This window comes from Anolis sagrei, chromosome 5 (assembly GCF_037176765.1).
Source record: "Anolis sagrei isolate rAnoSag1 chromosome 5, rAnoSag1.mat, whole genome shotgun sequence".
In the NCBI taxonomy this organism is placed as follows: Eukaryota; Metazoa; Chordata; class Lepidosauria; order Squamata; family Dactyloidae; genus Anolis; species Anolis sagrei.
This window is the reverse complement of record NC_090025.1, coordinates 186,554,990-186,574,308: the sequence shown is the minus strand read 5'-3', so window position 1 is coordinate 186,574,308 and position 19,319 is coordinate 186,554,990. Positions and strand designations below refer to the sequence as shown.

General features: G+C 43.4%; 1 protein-coding gene across 1 annotated transcript in view; it reads right to left on the bottom strand.

Annotated features, from left to right (window-relative positions):
- Positions 1 to 2,064: 2,064 nt before the first annotated feature.
- Positions 2,065 to 19,319, bottom strand: part of GYS2 (glycogen synthase 2) — a 48,611-nt gene continuing 31,356 nt past the window's right edge. The window contains exons 9-16 of the mRNA XM_060776530.2: positions 17,182 to 17,241; positions 16,397 to 16,475; positions 15,023 to 15,136; positions 10,938 to 11,064; positions 9,076 to 9,171; positions 7,639 to 7,802; positions 5,377 to 5,457; positions 2,065 to 3,300 (exon numbers count right to left, since the gene is read on the bottom strand). Of these exons, the coding sequence (XP_060632513.1) occupies positions 3,079 to 3,300; positions 5,377 to 5,457; positions 7,639 to 7,802; positions 9,076 to 9,171; positions 10,938 to 11,064; positions 15,023 to 15,136; positions 16,397 to 16,475; positions 17,182 to 17,241 (943 nt within the window). The 3' untranslated portion in view covers positions 2,065 to 3,078. The remainder of the gene's footprint in view (positions 3,301 to 5,376; positions 5,458 to 7,638; positions 7,803 to 9,075; positions 9,172 to 10,937; positions 11,065 to 15,022; positions 15,137 to 16,396; positions 16,476 to 17,181; positions 17,242 to 19,319) is intronic.

Here is a 19,319-nt window from a genome sequence, read left to right as displayed (position 1 = left end):
CGGACCTCCCATGAAATAAGTCATGGTTTGATATCTTATAGCAGTGCTTCTCAACCTTTCTAATGCTACAACCTCTTGATACAGTTCCTCATGTTGTGGTGACCCCCAACCATAAAATTATTTTCGTTGCTACTTCATAACTGTAATGTTATTACTGTTATGAATTGTAATGTAAATATCAGACATGCAGGATGTATTTTCATTCACTGGACCAAATTTGGCACAAATATGCCCAAATTTGAATACTAGTGGGGTTAGGGGAGATTGATTTTGTCACTTGGAAGTTGTAGTTGCTGGGATTTATAGTTCACCTACAATCAAAGAGCATTCTGAACTCCACCAATGATGGAATTGAACCAACTTGGCACACGGAACTCCCATGACCAATAGAAAATAATGGAAGGGTTGTTGTAGGTTTTTTCGGGCTATATGGCCATGGTCTAGAGGCATTCTCTCCTGACGTTTCGCCTGCATCTATGACAAGAATCCTCAGAGGTAGTGAGATCTGTTGGACCTAGGAAAAAGGGTTTATATATTTGTGGAATGACCAGGGTGGGACAAAGGACTCCTGTCTGCTGGAGCTAGGTGTGAATGTTTCAACTGACCACATTGATTAGCATATAATGGCGTGATAGTGCCTGGAGCAAACTTTTGTTGAGAGATTATTAGATGTCCTTGTTTGTTTCCTCTCTGTTGTTGTGCTGTTGTAATTTTGTTCATTTTCATGGTTTCCTCCTTTCTGTTGAAATTGTCCACATGCTTGTGTATTTCAATGGCTTCTCTGTGTCGTCTGACATGGTGGTTGTGAGAGTGGTCCAGCATTTCTGTGTTCTCAAATAATATGCTGTGTCCAGGTTGGTTCATCAGGTGCTCTACTGTGTACCATGCAGCTGTGGACAAGTCTCCATAGGGACGACCAAATGCAGCATGGACCAAACACGAATCAAGGAACATGAAAGGCACTGCAGACTACTTCAACCAGAGAAATCAGCCATAGCAGAGCACCTGACCATGGTCATATAGCCCGAAAAAACCTACAACAACCCAGTGATTCCTGTCATGAAAGCCTTTGACAATACTGGAAGGGTTTGGTGGGCATTGACCTTGTGTTTTGGAGTTGTAGTTCACCTACATCCAGAGAGTACTGTGGACTCAAACAATGATGGATCTGGACCAAACCTGGCACGAATCCTCAGTATGCTCAAATGCGAACACTGATGGAGTTTGGGAAAAATAGACCTTGACATTTGGGAGTTGTATAGGGTGAGGCAGCATAACTTCCTTTTTTCAAAACTTAATAAAACATTGTATGAATCAGAATTTTTTTTATAATGTAGGCGCATACCTAAAGTTTTGTTTTATGTAGTTTTGAAGATCAAATTAGGTAGGTGACGCCCCCATTCTCCATACACTGAGTAAACCGATTTCTGGAGTTTGTCATGACTCTTGCCAGCATAGCAGGGGTTATATTGGCAATTTCTTCCCAGATGTTGGTCTTCAAATCTTGTAGAGTCCTTGGACGGTTCACATAAACACAGGATTTCAAAAAAACCCATAGAAAAAAATCACAAGGGGCCAAATCTGGAGAGCGGGCCAGCCACTCCAAATCCACTCGAAAAGTAGGCTTCAACGGCAAAAGCATGCTCCTCACTGTTCCAATGCATGATGGTGACTGAACTATGTCAGGACAAAACTTTATACTCCCGCCTCTCAAACGAGGCCACTAGCGCTCCACTACGTCTTCAACCGACTGAATGGCACGCATTTAAAAAAAAGGAATTTATGCCACCTCACCCTGTAGTTGCTGGGATTTATAGTTCACCTACAATCAAAGAGCATCTCAACCCCACCAACGATAGAATTGGACCAAACTTCCCACACAGAACCCCCATGACCAGAAGAAAATCCTGTTGGTCTTCGGCGATGCCTCTGAAACCCCCTTCGCCACCCCCTCAGGGGTCCCAACCCCCAAGTTGAGAAGCTCTGTCTTATAGGAACCCACAAACCCATGTGCAATGCTGAGCCAAGGGTTTCAGGGTCCAAGTCTATTGAAGAAAATTGAAATAAAGTTTGAAACAGAGGTCTTTATTTCCTTGGCCTCATATTCCACCCGAACCACACCACGAACATAGCTCAAAGTGATGTGAACATTCAAGCTCAAGTTGTGCATGATTAAATAAAAACCCTGTAAGAGCCAAACCAGGAACAACGAAACTTTATTTTCTTTTTCGTTTATAAAGTGAGTGAGTGGGGAAGAGGCGATAGGTTGGAAGCAGCATGGAAGATACAGGCATGAATCCTGACTCTGTCCCTGCCTTATTTCCTAAGGACCTCCTAATTTGGAATATTTTTTCCATGCCAGTTTGCTTCAATGGATTCAGGCCTTTGAATGAGCTCCTGCTGTTAGCCCCAGCTTCTGCCAATCTAGCAGTTTGAAAATATGCAAAATATGAGTAGCTCAATTGGTACTGCTCTAGGGGGAAAGTAACGGCGCTCCATGCAGTCATGCTAGCCACATGACCTTGAAGGTGGCTATGGACAATACCGGCTCTTTGGCTTAGAAATGGAGATGAGCACCACTGCCCAGAATTGGACACAACTAGACTTAAGTCAGGGGGAACCTTTACCTAGTACTTTATAAGATACAGATAAAGACTGAGAAGTTGAAAGATTTCTAAAGCCAACAAGGATTATCTCCAATCCATGCCTACAGAATATGCACTGGATTTACCTGCATAGTTAACACAGTAAAAGTACATCTAATTAGATTTTGCCCCTTCCTCCAATGGCAGGCGTTAGAGACACATATATTGTAGCCACTAGCCAGTATGCAGCCCTAAAGTTTTAATATAGTCTTCTAAACGTCTTCTTCTACCTCCAAAATGGAAAAGGGGGGAAGACATTGCATCAAAACTATTTGCAAGGGAAATTCAAGATATTTTGGACATTGTGCTTATTTTAGGATGCACTTTCATTCTTCTTCAGTCACGTTGCAATCGTCAGGCCTTTTCAAGGTGACAAGCGTACAAGTCGGATGTGTGGCTCCCAAGGAGAAGCCTTGGGCCAAATGATCTTCCATCAGTTCCTGTATTCCCCGTGTTGCTTCTTCTTCCCTGTTGGCATGGCGTTGAAGGAGAAAGGGGACTTTATGTTCTGCCTATCCCTTTCGGCCTCTTCCTCCTCGTCATATCTCTCGTCCTCGTCTTCTGCTTCCTCATCGCTTTGGTGGGGGCTGTTGTGCTGGGAGACGGAGGGTGAAGGGGGGACAGAGGAAGGCCTCGGGTACCGAAATCCTTCAGTCTGGGAGAGAAGTACAAGCAAGAAAGATCAATCATACAGCCTTAGAAAGGGTCCTCCTAGGTCAGTGGTTCTCAACCTGTGGGTCCCCAGATGTATTTGCCTTCAGCTGGTCAACTGTCTGGGATTTCTGGGAGTTGTAGGCCAAAACACCTGGAGAACCACAGGTTGAGAACCACTGACCTAGGTCATCAAGTCCAACCTCCTCCATAAATGCAGATATAGCAGGAATGGGCAAACTTTCTAACTTGAGGGCACATGCTAGCGCTCCCTGCTAAAAGGACTGGTTGTTCAGTGATGGAAGAAAGGAAGGAAAGAGAGAAGGAAGGATGAAAGGGAAGAAGGGAAGGATGGAAGGAGAAAGAGGAAAGTGAGGGAGGTGAGGGAGGTGAGGGAGGGAGGGAGGGAGGAAGGAAGGAAAAAGAAAAGGAAAGACCAAAGGGAAGGAAGGAAGGAAGGAAGGAAGGAAGGAAGGAAGGAAGGAAGGACAAAAGAGCAGAAGGGAAAGAGGGATGGAAGGAAGGAGGAAGGAAGGAAGGAAAAAGAGAAGGAAAGAAGAAAGTGTGGAAGGGAATGTAGGGGAAAAGGGAGGGAGGGAAAGGAGGGAGGAAGGAAGGAAAGAAAAGGAAAGACGAAAGGGGAGGAAGGAAGGAAAGAAGGAAGGAAAAAAGAGAAGGAAAGAAGAAAGGGTGGAAGGGAATGGAGGGAGGGAGAAAGAGGGAGGGAGGGAGGAAAGGAAGGAAGGAAGGAAGGAGAAAGATGGAAGTATGGAGGGAAAGAAAGAAGGACGAAAGGGTAGAAGGGAAGGAAGGAGGGAGAAAGAAGGAGGTAAGGAAGGAAGGATGGGATGATAAGAGAGAGGAGGGGCTGAGAAAAGAGTCCAAGGGGCTGCACCTGGCTGCCGAGCCTGGGTTTATCCATACCTGAGATACACCATCCCTATCAGGGAGCTGTTCAGCCCCTTCTTCTAGAAGACATCCAGAGAAAAAGACTCACCATCTATATCAGGCATGGGCCAACTTCGGTCCTCCAGGTGTTTTGGACTTCAACTCCCACAATTCCTAACAGCTGGCAGGCTGTTAGGAATTGTGGAAGGTGAAGTCCAAAACACCTGGAGAGCCAGAGTTTACCCATGCCCGATCTACATAGTGTTTCCTAAACTCTGGTCTTCTACATGTTTTTGGACTTCAGCTCCAGAATCCCTGATCATTGGCCAAGACAGCTGAGGTTTCTGAAGAACCAGAGTTTGGGAACCACTGCTTTATGTATATATAATGTGTATTAGGGATATCAGTCCTTGCTTAGGGATGTATCTACAGTGTAAAATGAATGCAGTTGGACATGGACACCATTTAGACTGCTATGGCTTAATGCTATGGAATTATAGGACCTGTACTCTTACAATGTCTTTAGCCTCACCAATCTCAGGATTCCACTGGATGGAGTCATAGTAGTTAAAGCATGGTCAAATTATATTCACTCTACAGTGTAGGTGCAGCCTATTTCCTCTTTGCATATTATGGTGGTGTCCCCTTGCTCTTGGAGAAAACAAAATTTCTCTCTACTGTTCTCTATTGGGATTTAAAAATAGAAAAGTTTTGCAGTCAAATTCTTCTGTGGAGAAAAATCTGTTTTTTCCTCTTCAAATACCCCACATTTTTTGTTCCACTGAATAATTTCTGTTCGACTTGAGGATATTTGAATGCCAGAAGAAGACAGAAAAATGTCACTGATCTATTGTTCTTCCCAGTGGGCTTTCCTAATTGCTGAAACACCTACATAATTATAGTAATGGGGTTGACAAATATGGAAGGTGGAAATTTTGTTGGGTGATTTTTTTTGCCAAGTTTCAGCTCATTAAAGCAGTAAGTTTCCAAAGAATGAGAGGGAAGAAGGCTTGGTTGCAGGAGCAAAACTGGCAAATATTATGTTCTTTTAATACCTAGGCGAGTATGTGCATATCAAGATATTCTTTTATACACACATATTTTTCCATTTTTGGCACAAAAAGGAAAAATGTATAATCTCCTTTAGACATGAAAATATGCAATTTTGGGGTCTGGATGTAAGTAAGGTTACCTTTGGCGGAGCATTGGGTTCCATCTCAAATTTCTCAGGAAATGCTCGACTAAGAGCCAAGTGCCTGGCATGCATATAATACTGCAAAAGGAGAGAGAGGAAGACAATTGAACTGTAAATAGAAGAAGATTCCATAACAAGCATCAATAGCCATTTTCATTTTTCTGAAAAGATAATGCTAAAACTTTATCAATTTTTTTATTTGTAAGCCACCAAAGGATACACCTTACTAATCAGATTATATGGTTTTGTGGAGCTGCAACCCACTTACCCACATTTTTGTAAGGAGCAGTCAGAAAAGAACACATTTACAGTTAATTCTATAACCATCAAACTCCATGGAACTTTTTCTGAGTAGGGTTACACTGTTATTATAGCACCCTTGAATCGCCTAGAATACTAATGCAAGCAATCCAAATCAGAAAAGAAAGACAGCCTTCTGGATCGTTTATTGCAAAAGCTTGCTGTAGATGAAGTGTAACATTTTCAAGTTGTATAGTAAAGTAAGAATTGACTTGCCTAGCCAGACCAAGGCTTCATCTATACTTGCCAGTTAATCTGTGGCCGTTTCTGGTTGCTTCGCAGACCTATAAGGAGCACTGCCTGAATATCAAGCAAAAAGTAGGTGCTAGAAACAATATCATATGAAAGCTGACTGGCACATCTTGGGGATCACAACCAGACACAGTGAAGACATCTGCCCTTGCGCTATGCTACTCTGCTGCTGAGTATGCATGCCCAGTGTGGAACACATCTCACCACACTAAAACAGTGGATGTGGCTCTTAATGAGACATATGCCGCATTATCACAGGGTGTCTGCGCCCTACACTACTGAAGATATTACACTGCTTAGCCGGCATTGCACCACCTGACATCCGCCAGGAAGTAGCAACCAATAGTGGAAGGACCAAAGCAGTGACATCTCCAGCTCATCCCTGCTTTGATATCAGCCAGCATCAATGACTTAAATCAAGAAATAGTTTTCTATGATCTACAGAGACACTCGCTGGAACACTCCAGCAAGCGAGAGTCCAAAAGTGGCAGGTTCAAACCCAGAACCTCAATCAATGGCTGATACCAAATGATAGACTCCCTCCTGGGCACACAGAAAATTGGGTGACTTGGAAGGCGCTGAACAGACTGCGCTCTGGCATGAGATGCAGAGCCAACCTTAAGAAATGGGGCTACGAAGTGGAATCCACGACATGCGAGTGTGAAGAAGAGCAAACCACTGACCACCTACTGCAATGCAACCTGAGCCCTGCTACATGCACAATGGAGGACCTTCTTGCAGCAACACCAGAGGCACTCCAAGTGGCCAGATACTGGTCAAAGGACATTTAATCAACTACCAAGCTTGCATTTTGTCTTGTCGAAGACTTTCATGGCTGGAATCACTAGGTTCTTGTGGGTTTTTTCGGGCTGTAGAGCCATGTTTTAGAGGCATTTCTAATGACGTTTCGCCTGCATCTATGGCAAGCATCCTCAGAGGTAGTGAGGTCTGTTGGAATTAGGACAATGGGTTTATATATCTGTGGAATGGCTGGGGTGGGGCAAGGAGCTCTTCCCTGCTGTAGTTAGGTGTGAATGTTTCAGCTGATCACCTTCATTAGCATTTGAAGGCCTGCCTGAGCCTGGGAAAATCTCTTGCTGGGAGGTGTTAATCTGTGCCTGGTTGTTTCCTCTCTGTTGTTTTGCTGTTGTAATTTTAGAGTTTTTTCACACCTACAACCACCATGTCAGACTACACAGAGAAGCCATTGAAATCCACAAGCATGTGGACAATTTCAACAGAAAGGAAGAGACCATGAAAATGAACAAAATCTGGCTATCTGTTGCTCTAGAGCAGCCCTAAACGTTTCATTATTCAGGGCTTACCCCTGCAATAACCACCGAAAATGGCAGAACATTGTGCGGGCAGCCAGGATTGACTGCACAATGGATACAGGATACCTAGATAATTCCCAAGTCTGGCATGTGGGCTAGCCAGATACATCTGGAATGGCCTTCCCCAGAATATGACACTAGAGTTTCCGTAATCCTATAACCAACTGTGCTATCATGGGTTTTGAAGACCAGGTCATCTGAAGAACAGGGTTGGAGAAGGCTGTTCCAGCAGCTCACCAGCAAGGCATAATGGTAGTTGCGGCCCTTCGCTTTTCCTTGTCCCCCAAAACCTGGTATCTAGAGATACTGCTCTGCTGCATGGAGGTCCATTTAGATATGTATCATGAACAATAGTTGAAATATGTCAGCATACCCTTCCTAGATATCTCCAGTCCAACAAGTCCGAGAGCCTTTCTGTTCGGTTCCTCTGGACAATTCTTTGCCGACGTGATTGCTGGCAGAATCCGTAGAGGAATTGCGTCAGCTGATTGCAAGACTCATCCGGGGAGCGGAACCTCCTATCCACGATGTAAATACCTGTGGGAGACAAATGAGGTTTGCTGGAAACAAGAAGATATGGATGCTCTTTTGGCCTTTGAAAGCATTGGTTGTATCTGTCACTACACAGAATGACCTTCACTAAGCCCCTACTCTCATGAAGTGAAGCAATTCATAATTTATGTGGCCTCCTGTGTCTCTTCTTCCTTCCCCTTTTTCTTTTAAATGAAGCAGAACTGTGAGAAGATCTATAGTTTGCATTTTAGTTTGACTTGCTCATGAAAGTTAGGAGAAAACATTCAAGAAAATAGTTACTATGAGCTGGCTTTTAACTGGAAAGTTTATGTGATTTTAAAACATTTTATTACAAGCATATGGCCCTCCTGGTGGCACAGCAGGTTAAACCGCCGAGCTTCTGAACTTGCTGACCAAAAGGTTGGTGGTTCGAATCCGGGGAGCAGGGTGAGCTCCCATTGTTAGCCCCAGCTTCTGCCAACCTAGCAATTTGAAAGTATGCAAATGTGAGTAGATCAATAGGTACAGCTTTCGCAGGAAGGTTACGGCACTCCATGCAGGCATGCTGGCCAGATGACATTGGAGGTTTCTACAGACAACACCGGGTTTTCGGCTTAGAAATGGAGATGAGCTCCACCTCTCAGAGTCAGACACGACTAGACTTCATGTCAAGGGGAAACCTTTACCTTTACCTTTATGATGTTCTACAATTTGTAGCAATCTTTACTTGAATCTCCTTCGATCCCTTATTGAGCGAAAGCTGGGATGTAATTAAAATCAAATAAGACACCTGAGAAAGGTGTGCCTTAATTGACTAATAAGGCTGATTCTGTTTATAATTGTGATGTTATAATTTAAGTTAGGATACTAGCCATTGATCAAAAAATCAACAGCTATAAGGGCTGCTAATAGGAAAAGCCACAATATTGTTCATCCATTTTTTGTAGCACCAAAAAGGATGCACAGTGACAATTAAGGAGCATTGACTGAAAGGAAAGACAAAAAAGAATCACCAAGCATTTCAGTGGGGAGATCTGATGAACATTTCAGCCCTAACATTTGGCTTGGCTTGGTATTCCACTTTATAACAAGACAACAAGGAGCTGGGGAAAGTCTCTTTCACCAGTTGTGAATCTGTTGCAAGGAGAATTCTGATTTAGAGTTGTACTTTTTCACCAGAATCTGTTCCTTTATTTAGTTGCAAGTTTTCACACTGTATGATATAAAGTGAGGCTGCCACTTGTGGGGATCCAACAGTGAGGGCATTCAATGACCGGTTTTAGTGTGAAGGACTCACCATAAGCAGCTGGGTCAGCCACATGCTCTTGCATGAAGCAGCCAAATCCGGAGAGGTTTGTGGTCACACTTGGAATCCCCATAACTGTGCATTCAGCTGCCAAAAGATGGAAACAACATGAGTCCACTTCATCCCAGCAGAAACAGGAGCTACAAAGTCCATAGTAGTAATTGTATGCCTGTGAGTTGTCTCCTTAAGCATTTCATAGAATCACAGAGTTGGAAGAGACTTCATGGGCCATCCGGTCCAACCCCATTCTGCCAAGAAGCAGGAAAATCGCATTCAAAGCACCCCAACAGACAGCCATCCAACCTCTGTTTAAAAGCCTCCAAAGAAAGATCTTCCACCACACTCCGCATCCATTCTAACACATCAATTCATTCATGTCTTTATGCTGGATCTGCCCAAAATTATGTCCTAAGCATTTCATAACAGATCACACAAATAATGGGCATGTCCCTTGTAAGCCACCCCGAGTCTCTTTGGGGAGATGGAGGAAGGGTATAAAAATAAAGTATTATTATTATTTGAAACACAACAAGATGAGTCCACAGCAGACAAGATCACTCTGCTGGCTGTTGTATTGGATCACATGTCGGACACTTCCCAAGTGTCTAGGACTGTGTGATGTATCGGCAAATAATGTGTGCAGATCCCAGTAAGGTGGCCTCCTGTAGCTGGCAGATGGTAATTTTGTCAGTGCCGATTGTGTTTAAGTGCAGGCCAAGGTCTTTAGGCACTGCACCCAGTGTGCCGATCACCACTGGGACTACCTTTACTGGTTTGTGCCAGAGTCTTTGCAGTTCTATCTTTAAATTCTCATATAGTGTCAGCTTTTTCAGCTGTTTCTCTTCAATCCTGCTGTCACCTGGGATTGCAACATCAGCAATCCATACTTTGTTTTTTAACATGATTGTGAGGTCAGGAGTATTGTGCTCCAGAACTCTGTCTGTCTGCATTTGGAAGTCCCAGAGGAGTTTGACATGTTCATTTTCTGTAAACTTTTCTGGCTTGTGATCCCACCAGTTCTTTGTCGCAGGCAGATGATATTTGTGGCACAGGTTCCAATGAATCATCTGAGCAACGGTGTTGTGCCTCTACTTGTAATCTGTCTGTGCGATCTTCTTGCAGCAGCTGCATATGAGGTTTATTGTTTCATCTGTTTCCTTGGGATCTGTCATGGACTTTTTAATTGTGGCTTTGATGGCATTTCTTCTAATGGCATTATTATTATTATTATTATTATGGTGATAACTATTATACTGCAAAATTGCTAGTGGAGGCAAGAAAGACTAGAGGATGAATACTTAAAGCAGCTTGATCCCCTCCAAATGGTTTTCAGTTCAGTTCCCATCATTCCCAACCAGTATAGATATTGGTCAGACATGATGGGAGTTGAGATACAAACAATTGGGAAGGTGCCTTGTTGGGACAGGCTTTTTATTAAAGTTATTTGTTGGTCAATATTACCAATCAGTCTTCCTTTTCCTTGACGGTTTGCTGGTCAAATAGCCACTAAAACAATTTCCTGATAGCAAAAAGCAACAACAGGTCAAACACAAAAACAGTCACTGAGGCCCCTTCCACACAGCTGTATAAAATCCACATTGAGCTGAGTTATATGGCAGTGTGGACTCAGATAACCCAGTTCAAAGCAGATGTTGTGGATTATCTGCCTTAATATTCTGGGTTTTATGGCTGTGTGGAAGGGCCTTTAGATACATAACCTTGTTAATGTCTATAAACCCAATGTGATCAATTATCACCATATCTTCTGATGACAAATTTCCTAAGGAGGGAGTTGCCAAAATTTAATAAAATTTGCATACACACAAACACACGGACATCTGTCATTTTCTTACCAGGTGTGTAGCCCCAGGGTTCATAATAGGATGGGAATACCCCAAGATGACAACCCCTGACGAATTCATCATAATCCATTGGTAACAAGGGGCTTGTTGAGGAAAGGAATTCAGGATGCAGTATTACCTGCGAGTTGAAGAAAGAAAGGGAAAGGGAAGTGGAAAGGAAAAGGAAAGGAGGAGAAGGAAAATCCACTTTACTTTTCCCCCCCCTAGACATATATATGTTGTGAGCTGCTTTGGGTTCCGTTAGGGAGAAAAGCCAGATAAAAATAAAGATTATTATTATTATTAAAAATATTATATTATAACATATATGTTTCTCCAGCAAAGGATCACCGCCTTGTCGGGGCGCTGGAGCTTGAGCACCTCAATGATGTCATGAGCGAAACCGTGAAGGGCCACCCAAGACGGGACGATCGTGGCAGAGAGGTCAGACCAAGTGTGATCCGTGGGGAAGGCAATGGCAAACCACTCCAGTATCCTTGCCAAGAAAACTAAATGGACCAGTACAACCAGAGATATGTCGGTATGCCATTGGAAGATGGGACTCCCAGGTCGGAAGATGGCCAAAATGCTACTGGGGAGGAGCAGAGGATAAGTTCAACTAGCCCCAGATGTGATGACGCAGCTAGCTCAAAGCCGAAAGGAAGGCTAGCGGCCGACGGTACTGGAGGTGAACGACGAATCCGATGCTCTAAAGATCAACACACCATAGGAACCTGGAATGTAAGATCTATGAGCCAGGGCAAATTGGATGTTGTTATTGGTGAGATGTCAAGACTAAAGATAGACATTCTGGGGGTCAGCGAACTGAAATGGACTGGAATGGGCCACTTCACATCCGATGACCACCAGATCTACTACTGCGGACAAGAGGAACATCGAAGAAATGGAGTAGCCTTCATAATTAATAAGAAATTCGCTAAAGCGGTGCTTGGATACAACCCAAAAAATGACAGAATGATCTCAATTCGAGTGCAAGGAAAGCCTTTCAACATTACAGTGATCCAAATATACGCCCCAACCACAGCTGCTGAAGAAGCAGAAGTAGATCAGTTCTATGAGGATCTGCAGGACCTACTGGATAATACACCAAAAAGAGACATTATTTTCATTACAGGAGACTGGAATGCCAAGGTGGGAAGTCAAATGACAACTGGGATCACAGGCAAGCATGGTCTGGGAGAACAAAATGAAGCGGGACGCAGGCTGATAGAATTTTGCCAGGAAAACTCACTGTGTATAACAAACACTCTCTTCCAACAACCTAAAAGACGGCTTTACACATGGACTTCACCAGATGGTCAACACCAAAATCAGATTGACTACATCCTTTGCAGCCAAAGGTGGCGGACGTCCATCCAGTCAGTGAAAACAAGACCTGGGGCTGACTGTAGCTCAGATCACGAACTTCTTATTGCCCAATTTAGAATAAAACTAAAGAGATCAGGGAAAATACACAGACCAGTTAGATATGATCTCACTAACATTCCGAGCGAATATACAGTGGAAGTGAAGAACAGATTTGAAGGACTAGATTTAGTAAACAGAGTCCCAGAAGAACTATGGACAGAAGTCCGCAACATTGTTCAGGAGGCAGCAACAAAGTACGTCCCAAAGAAAAAGAAAACCAAGAAGGCAAAATGGTTGTCTGCTGAGACACCGGAAGTAGCCCAAGAAAGGAGGAAAGCAAAAGGAAACAGTGATAGTAAGGGGAGATATGCCCAGTTAAATGCGCAATTCCAGAGGTTAGCCAGAAGAGATAAGGAACTATTTTTAAATAAGCAATGCATGGAAGTGGAAGAAGACAACAGAATAGGAAGGACAAGAGACCTCTTCCAGAAAATTAGAAACATTGGAGGTAAATTTCAGGCAAAAATTGGTATGATAAGAAACAAAGATGGCAGGGACCTAACAGAAGCTGAAGAGATCAAGAGAAGGTGGCGAGACTATACAGAAGATCTGTATAGGAAGGATAATAATATTGAGGATAGTTTTGACGGTGTGGTGAATGAATTAGAACCAGACATCCTGAGGAGTGAGGTGGAATGGGCCTTAAGAAGCATTGCTAACAACAAGGCAGCAGGAGATGATGGGATCCCAGCTGAACTGTTTAAAATCTTAAAAGATGATGCTGTCAAGGTGATGCATGCCATTTGCCAGCAAATATGGAAAACACAAGAATGGCCATCAGACTGGAAAAAATCAACTTATATCCCCATACCAAAAAAGGGAAATGCGAAAGACTGCTCCAACTTCCGTACAGTGGCCCTTATTTCTCATGCCAGTAAGGTAATGCTCAAGATCCTGCAAGGAAGACTCCAGCAATACATGGAGCGAGAGTTGCCAGATGTTCAAGCTGGGTTTAGAAAAGGCAGAGGAACGAGAGACCAGATTGCCAATATCCGCTGGATAATGGAGAAAGGCAGGGAGTTTCAGAAAAACATCTACTTCTGCTTCATTGACTATTCTAAAGCCTTTGACTGTGTGGATCATAATAAATTGTGGCAAGTTCTTGGTGGGATGGGCATCCCAAGCCACCTTGTCTCTCTCCTGAGGAATCTGTACAAGGACCAAGTCGCAACAGTCAGAACTGACCACGGAACAACAGACTGGTTCAAGATTGGGAAAGGCGTACGGCAAGGCTGCATACTCTCACCCAACCTTTTTAACTTGTATGCAGAACACATCATGCGATGTGCGGGGCTGGATGAATGCAAAGCTGGGGTGAAAATTGCTGGAAGAAACATTAACAACCTCAGATATACAGATGACACCACCCTGATGGCCGAAAGCGAGGAGGAGCTGAGGAGCCTTCTAATCAAGGTGAAGGAAGAAACGCAAAAGCCGGGTTGCAGCTAAACGTCAAAAAAACCAAGATTATGGCAACAAGAATGATTGACAACTGGAAAATAGAGGGAGAAACCGTGGAGGCTGTGACAGACTTTGTATTTCTAGGTGCAAAGATGACTGCAGATGCAGACTGTGGCCAGGAAATCAGAAGACGCTTACTTCTTGGGAGGAGAGCAATGTCCAGTCTCGATAAAATAGTGAAGAGTAGAGACATCACACCGGCAACAAAGATCCGCCTAGTCAAAGCCATGGTATTCCCTGTAGTAACCTACGGATGTGAGAGCTGGACCTTAGGGAAGGCTGAGCGAAGGAAGATCGATGCTTTTGAACTGTGGTGTTGGAGGAAAGTTCTGAGAGTGCCTTGGACTGCGAGAAGATCCAACCAGTCCATCCTCCAGGAAATAAAGCCCGACTGCTCATTGGAGGGAAAGATACTAGAGACAAAGTTGAAGTACTTTGGCCACATCATGAGGAGACAGGAAAGCCTAGAGAAGACAATTATGCTGGGGAAAGTGGAAGGCAAAAGGAAGAGGGGCCGACCAAGGGCAAGATGGATGGATGGCATCCTTGAAGTGACTGGACTGACCTTGAGGGAGCTGGGGGTGGTAACGGCCGACAGGGAGCTCTGGCGTAGGCTGGTCCATGAGGTCACGAAGAGTCGGAGACGACTGAACGAATGAACAACAACAACATATATGTTTATGTCTTGATGTGGCATTGAATTATTGCCAATTTGGAAGCCACTTCGGCATTGAGAGAGAGTGGTGTAAAATACAGCAAATAAATAAATATTAATATTTGCAATGGCGTTCCTAAGGTTTGTGAGTAACTCAAGGTGTCCCTGCAATGGACCTCCTCCATAATATTGTAGATAACATATCAGAAAAGTTGTCAAAAGCAGAAAATAGAAAAGAAAATGAGGTCAATAAAGCCCACTTTTGTTACTCCTGAAGCACCCTCCCCAGTCCCCTAAATGCCTCCAAACATTAAAAAAAATCAGATTGATTTTCCCGTGATGTTTTCCCAAAAACCATGCAGAAAGCTCCTCCCCAACAGTGTGAAAATACCCAAGCCTACCACTTAAATACTACCATTACCCTAGAATTTTGTACTTCGTATCTCCTCCTTGTATTCTCCCCTTTTGCAAGCCAGCAGTACCTGTTTAATTTTTAAAACAATTTTATTTAAAGGGGAAGGGATGCATACAAACAAGCAGTGATCACCTTTACCTTAACTCGGTCTGTGCGATTGTTGAAAAGGCCAATACGTCTAATGGTACTTAAGATTGGGTCAGTGTTATCGTCAATCATGTTGTGCGTTGTCACTGGTGGGAGGCCCTGTCTCTGCAACAGGACAGAAGATGGTTTTAGACACAGCTTACAATTACAAAATAATAGTCGAACTCATCTTTCCAATTGGTCTCAATCACAAATGACTCTAGGACAGTGTTTCTCAACCTTCCTAATGCCGTGACCCCTTCATACAGTTCCTCATGTTGTGGTGACCCCCAACCATAACATTATTTGTGTTGCTACTTCACAACTGTAATTTTGCTACTGTTATGAATCCTAATGTAAATATCTGATATGCAAGATGTATTTTCATTCACTGGACCAAATTTGGCACAAATACCAATACACCTAAATTTAAATACTGGTGAGGTTGGGAGGAGGGGCGGGATTGATTGGCACAAATACCCAAAACATTCATATTTTAATAATAGTGGGGATGGAGGGGGATTGATTTTGTCATTTGGGAGTTGTAATTGCTGGGATTTATAGTTAACCTACAATCAAGGAGCATTCTGAACTCCACCAACGATGGAATTGAATCAAACTTGGCACATAGAACTCCCATGACCAACAGAAAATACTGGAAGGGTTTAGTGGGCATTGACCTTGAGTTTTGGAGTTGTAGTTCACCCACATCCAAAGAGCACTGTAGACTCAAACAATGATGGATATGAACCAAATTTGTATTCCCAAATGTGAACACTGGTGGAGTTTGGGGAAAATAGACCTTGATATTTGGGAGTTGTAGTTGCAGGGATTTATAGTTCACCTACAATCAAAGAGCATTCTGAGCCCCACCAATGATAGAATTGGGACAAACTTCCAACACAGTAACCTCATGACCAACAGACAATGCTGTGTTTTCTGATGGTCTTTGGCGACCACTCTGACACCCCCTCGTGATCCCCCCCCCCCCCGGGGTCCCGATCCCCAGGTTGAGAAATACTGCTCTATGAACTCCAACAATGACAAATCTATGCTTGGACTTTGGATCATAAAACTTCAGATTAAAGGTGGCATTTCAGAAGACTAAATGCTCCTGCACATCGAAAATGAGAGCTTTTACTAGGAACATTTTAATTTTCTGTATTTAAGGAAATGGGATGGGAACCGTTGATAAGCATTTAACACATCTGGAATGGATCAGAAGAAATTGGTTTGCATTAATGAGACCTACGTCTACAAGACCAGGTCTTGGAAAGGTTGTTTGGGAAATTCTGGAAGCTGTAGCCCACATAAATAACTTTTCAAAGCTCTGTTCAAACTAGCTTTATGCGTCTATTAAAATCATTGAATGATATGAGTTCTAACCTGTGTGGAATAGATGGCTCTTTTAATGATGGTCAGGTCATCTCGGTCTATGATCTTGTTCATATCGGGGATTTCTCCTCTGTGGATGCAACAAGACAAATCTTTGAGTAAAGAGGGAAGCAATATTTTCCAAAAATATTGTTAAGATTGCACATTGAAGCCTGGACACTTTTTGACTTGCACCATTTGGGTAAGCAATGCCTTCTAATGGATGCCCATACAAGGTAAGCCTCGCTCAAATTAAGCTTGATTAGATACACCACAACTACTGAAAGCCACTAATGGTGCAACTAGGCAAAGAAGGAATGGAGTCTGACACCACTTTAGAATAAAAATTCTCATTTCCAGCATCTGGATCTGTGCTCGACTCGGCCATGGAGAGGTGCTGTTGTTCCATTTTTTCCATGCCGAGGAGTCTGTTGTTCATGGACGCCTTGCTGACATGTCTTCAGGGGTGCTTTCTACCTCCCTGCAAAAGCAGTACCTATTTATCTACTCACATTACTGTTTTCAAGCTGCTAGGTAAGCAGGAGAGCTAGGGCTGACGGTGGGAGCTCACTCCACCAGTATCTTGAACTGCCAATCTTCTGGTCAGCAAGATTTTATATAGCTGGCAGTTTAACTCACTATGCTAATTGCACCCCCTGTTTTGGTGTTAATGATCTGATACTTGGTTATCCCAGAAGTAGGGATACATATATGCCCAACATATTTAAAGTTGTGGCATGCAATGAAGGCATCAACACCATGAATGCAGTGAAATATTGCAATCTCAAAATTCTTACCTTAATAGTGCCTCGTAGAGTTTTTTGCCAAACTTTTCTTTCACAGAATGTGCCGTGTCCCTAAGAAGGGGCAGAAAAGAACATCATTAAGTGTGTTTGTTGTTTATTTGTTCAGTCTCCTTTGACTCTTCATGACCTCATGGACCAGTCCACGCCAGAGCTTCCTGTCGACCGTCGCCACCCCCAGCTCCTTCAAGGTCAAGCCAGTCACTTCAAAGATAACATTAATCCATCTTGCCCTTGGTCGGCCCCTCTTCCCTTTTCCTTCCATTTCCCCCAGCATCATTATCTTCTCCAAACTTTCCTGTACTGGCCAAAGTACTTCATCTTTGTCTCTAGTATCCTTCCTTCCAGTGAGCAGTTGGGCATTATTTCCCGGAGTATGGACTGCCTGGATCTTCTTGCAGTCCAAGGCACTCTCAGAACTTTCCTCCAGCACTACAGTTGAAAAGCGTCTATCTTGCTTCACTCAGCCTTCCTTATGGTCCAGCTCTCACATCCATAGGTTACTAAGTGTACTCATTTATTTTATTGATATCCGTGGCACTTAAATCAGCATGAAAACAAATTAATTGACTCTAGAAATCATCCTAAAATCCTAAAAATAATATTGAAGGGGATTTGAGGAGGCACACCAAATGCTAATTAAGGTGGTCAGTTGAAACATTCAAACCTAGCTCCAGCAGACAAGAGTCCTTTGTCCCACCCTGGTCATTCCACAGATATATAAAACCATTTTCCTACTTCCAACAGACCTCACTACCTCTGAGGATGCTTGCCATAGATGCAGGCGAAACGTCAGGAGAAAATGCCTCTAGACCATGGCCATATAGCCCAGAAAAACCTACAACAACCCAAATCTTATCAAGTTCTGAATGGAGATGAAATATTCACACCTCTCTCTATATAGATGCCAGAGTTTTTGGAAGCCCTGGCCCTTGACCGCTCCTGCTGGAGGTCAGCTGTGACCAGCAGTGCTGCAGAATTTGAAGAGGCACGAATGGAGGATGAAAGGGAGAAGCGTGCCAAGAGGAAGGCGCATCAAGCCAACCCCGACCGAGACCGCTTTCCACCTGGAAACCAATGCCCTCACTGCGGAAAAAGATGCAGAGCAAGAATAGGGCTCCACAGCCACATACGGACCCACAAGAATACTGGAAGACAATCCTCCTCGGAAAGTGAGGGATTGCCTAAAGTAAGGCTATATAGATAGATAGAGATCTATCTCCAGGGTATTTTTATTTAATGTGATGCCTTTGGCGGAGATATCTATTTCTATTGTTTTATTTTTATACAGCGCCGTGTATTTTTATGATGTTATACAAGTAAAAGTAGAATAATTCCCCTGGCTATACCAGACATGGGCAAACTTCAGCCCTCCAGGTGTTTTAGACTTCAACTCCCACAATTCCTAACAGCCTCAGTTCTCTTCCTTTTCCCGCTCAGCCACTTAAGAGGTGAGAGGGATCCTCTCACCTGTGCAGGAGTCTACCATATACCATGCAGCTATGGACAAGTCTACACAGGGACCACCAAATACAGCATTGCCCAAACACGAATCAAGGAACATGAAAGGCACTGCAGACTACTTCAACCAGAGAAGTCAGCCATAGCAGAGCACCTGATGAACCAGCCTGGACACAGCATATGATTTGAGAACACAGAAGTGCTAGACCACTCTCACAACCACCATGTCAGACTACACAGAGAAGCCATTGAAATCCACAAGCATGTGGACAATTTCAACAGAAAAGAGGAAACCATGAAAATGAACAAAATCTGTCTACCAGTACTAAAAAAAACTCTAAAATTGTAACAGTAAATAAAGAACAACACTCAAAAACAGAGCAACTCCAGACAAGAAACAATCAGGGACAACTAATCACCTCTCAACAAAGGATTCTCCTAGGCCTTCCTTAGCTTTTGCAAGCCAGGCCTTTTACACCAATCCTGCAAGGTAGGCCAATCTGTTACAGTGAGCATGCATTAAGAAAGAAAGCTTTCCATATGAACACCACATAGATTTTCACAAACTCAGTACATTCTCTACGATGAATGGAGGAGATTTTCCTTTTACATGACTTCTCCAAAAGAGACAAAACATCCTAATTTGATCAACGGAAAGTCTACCACCCTTT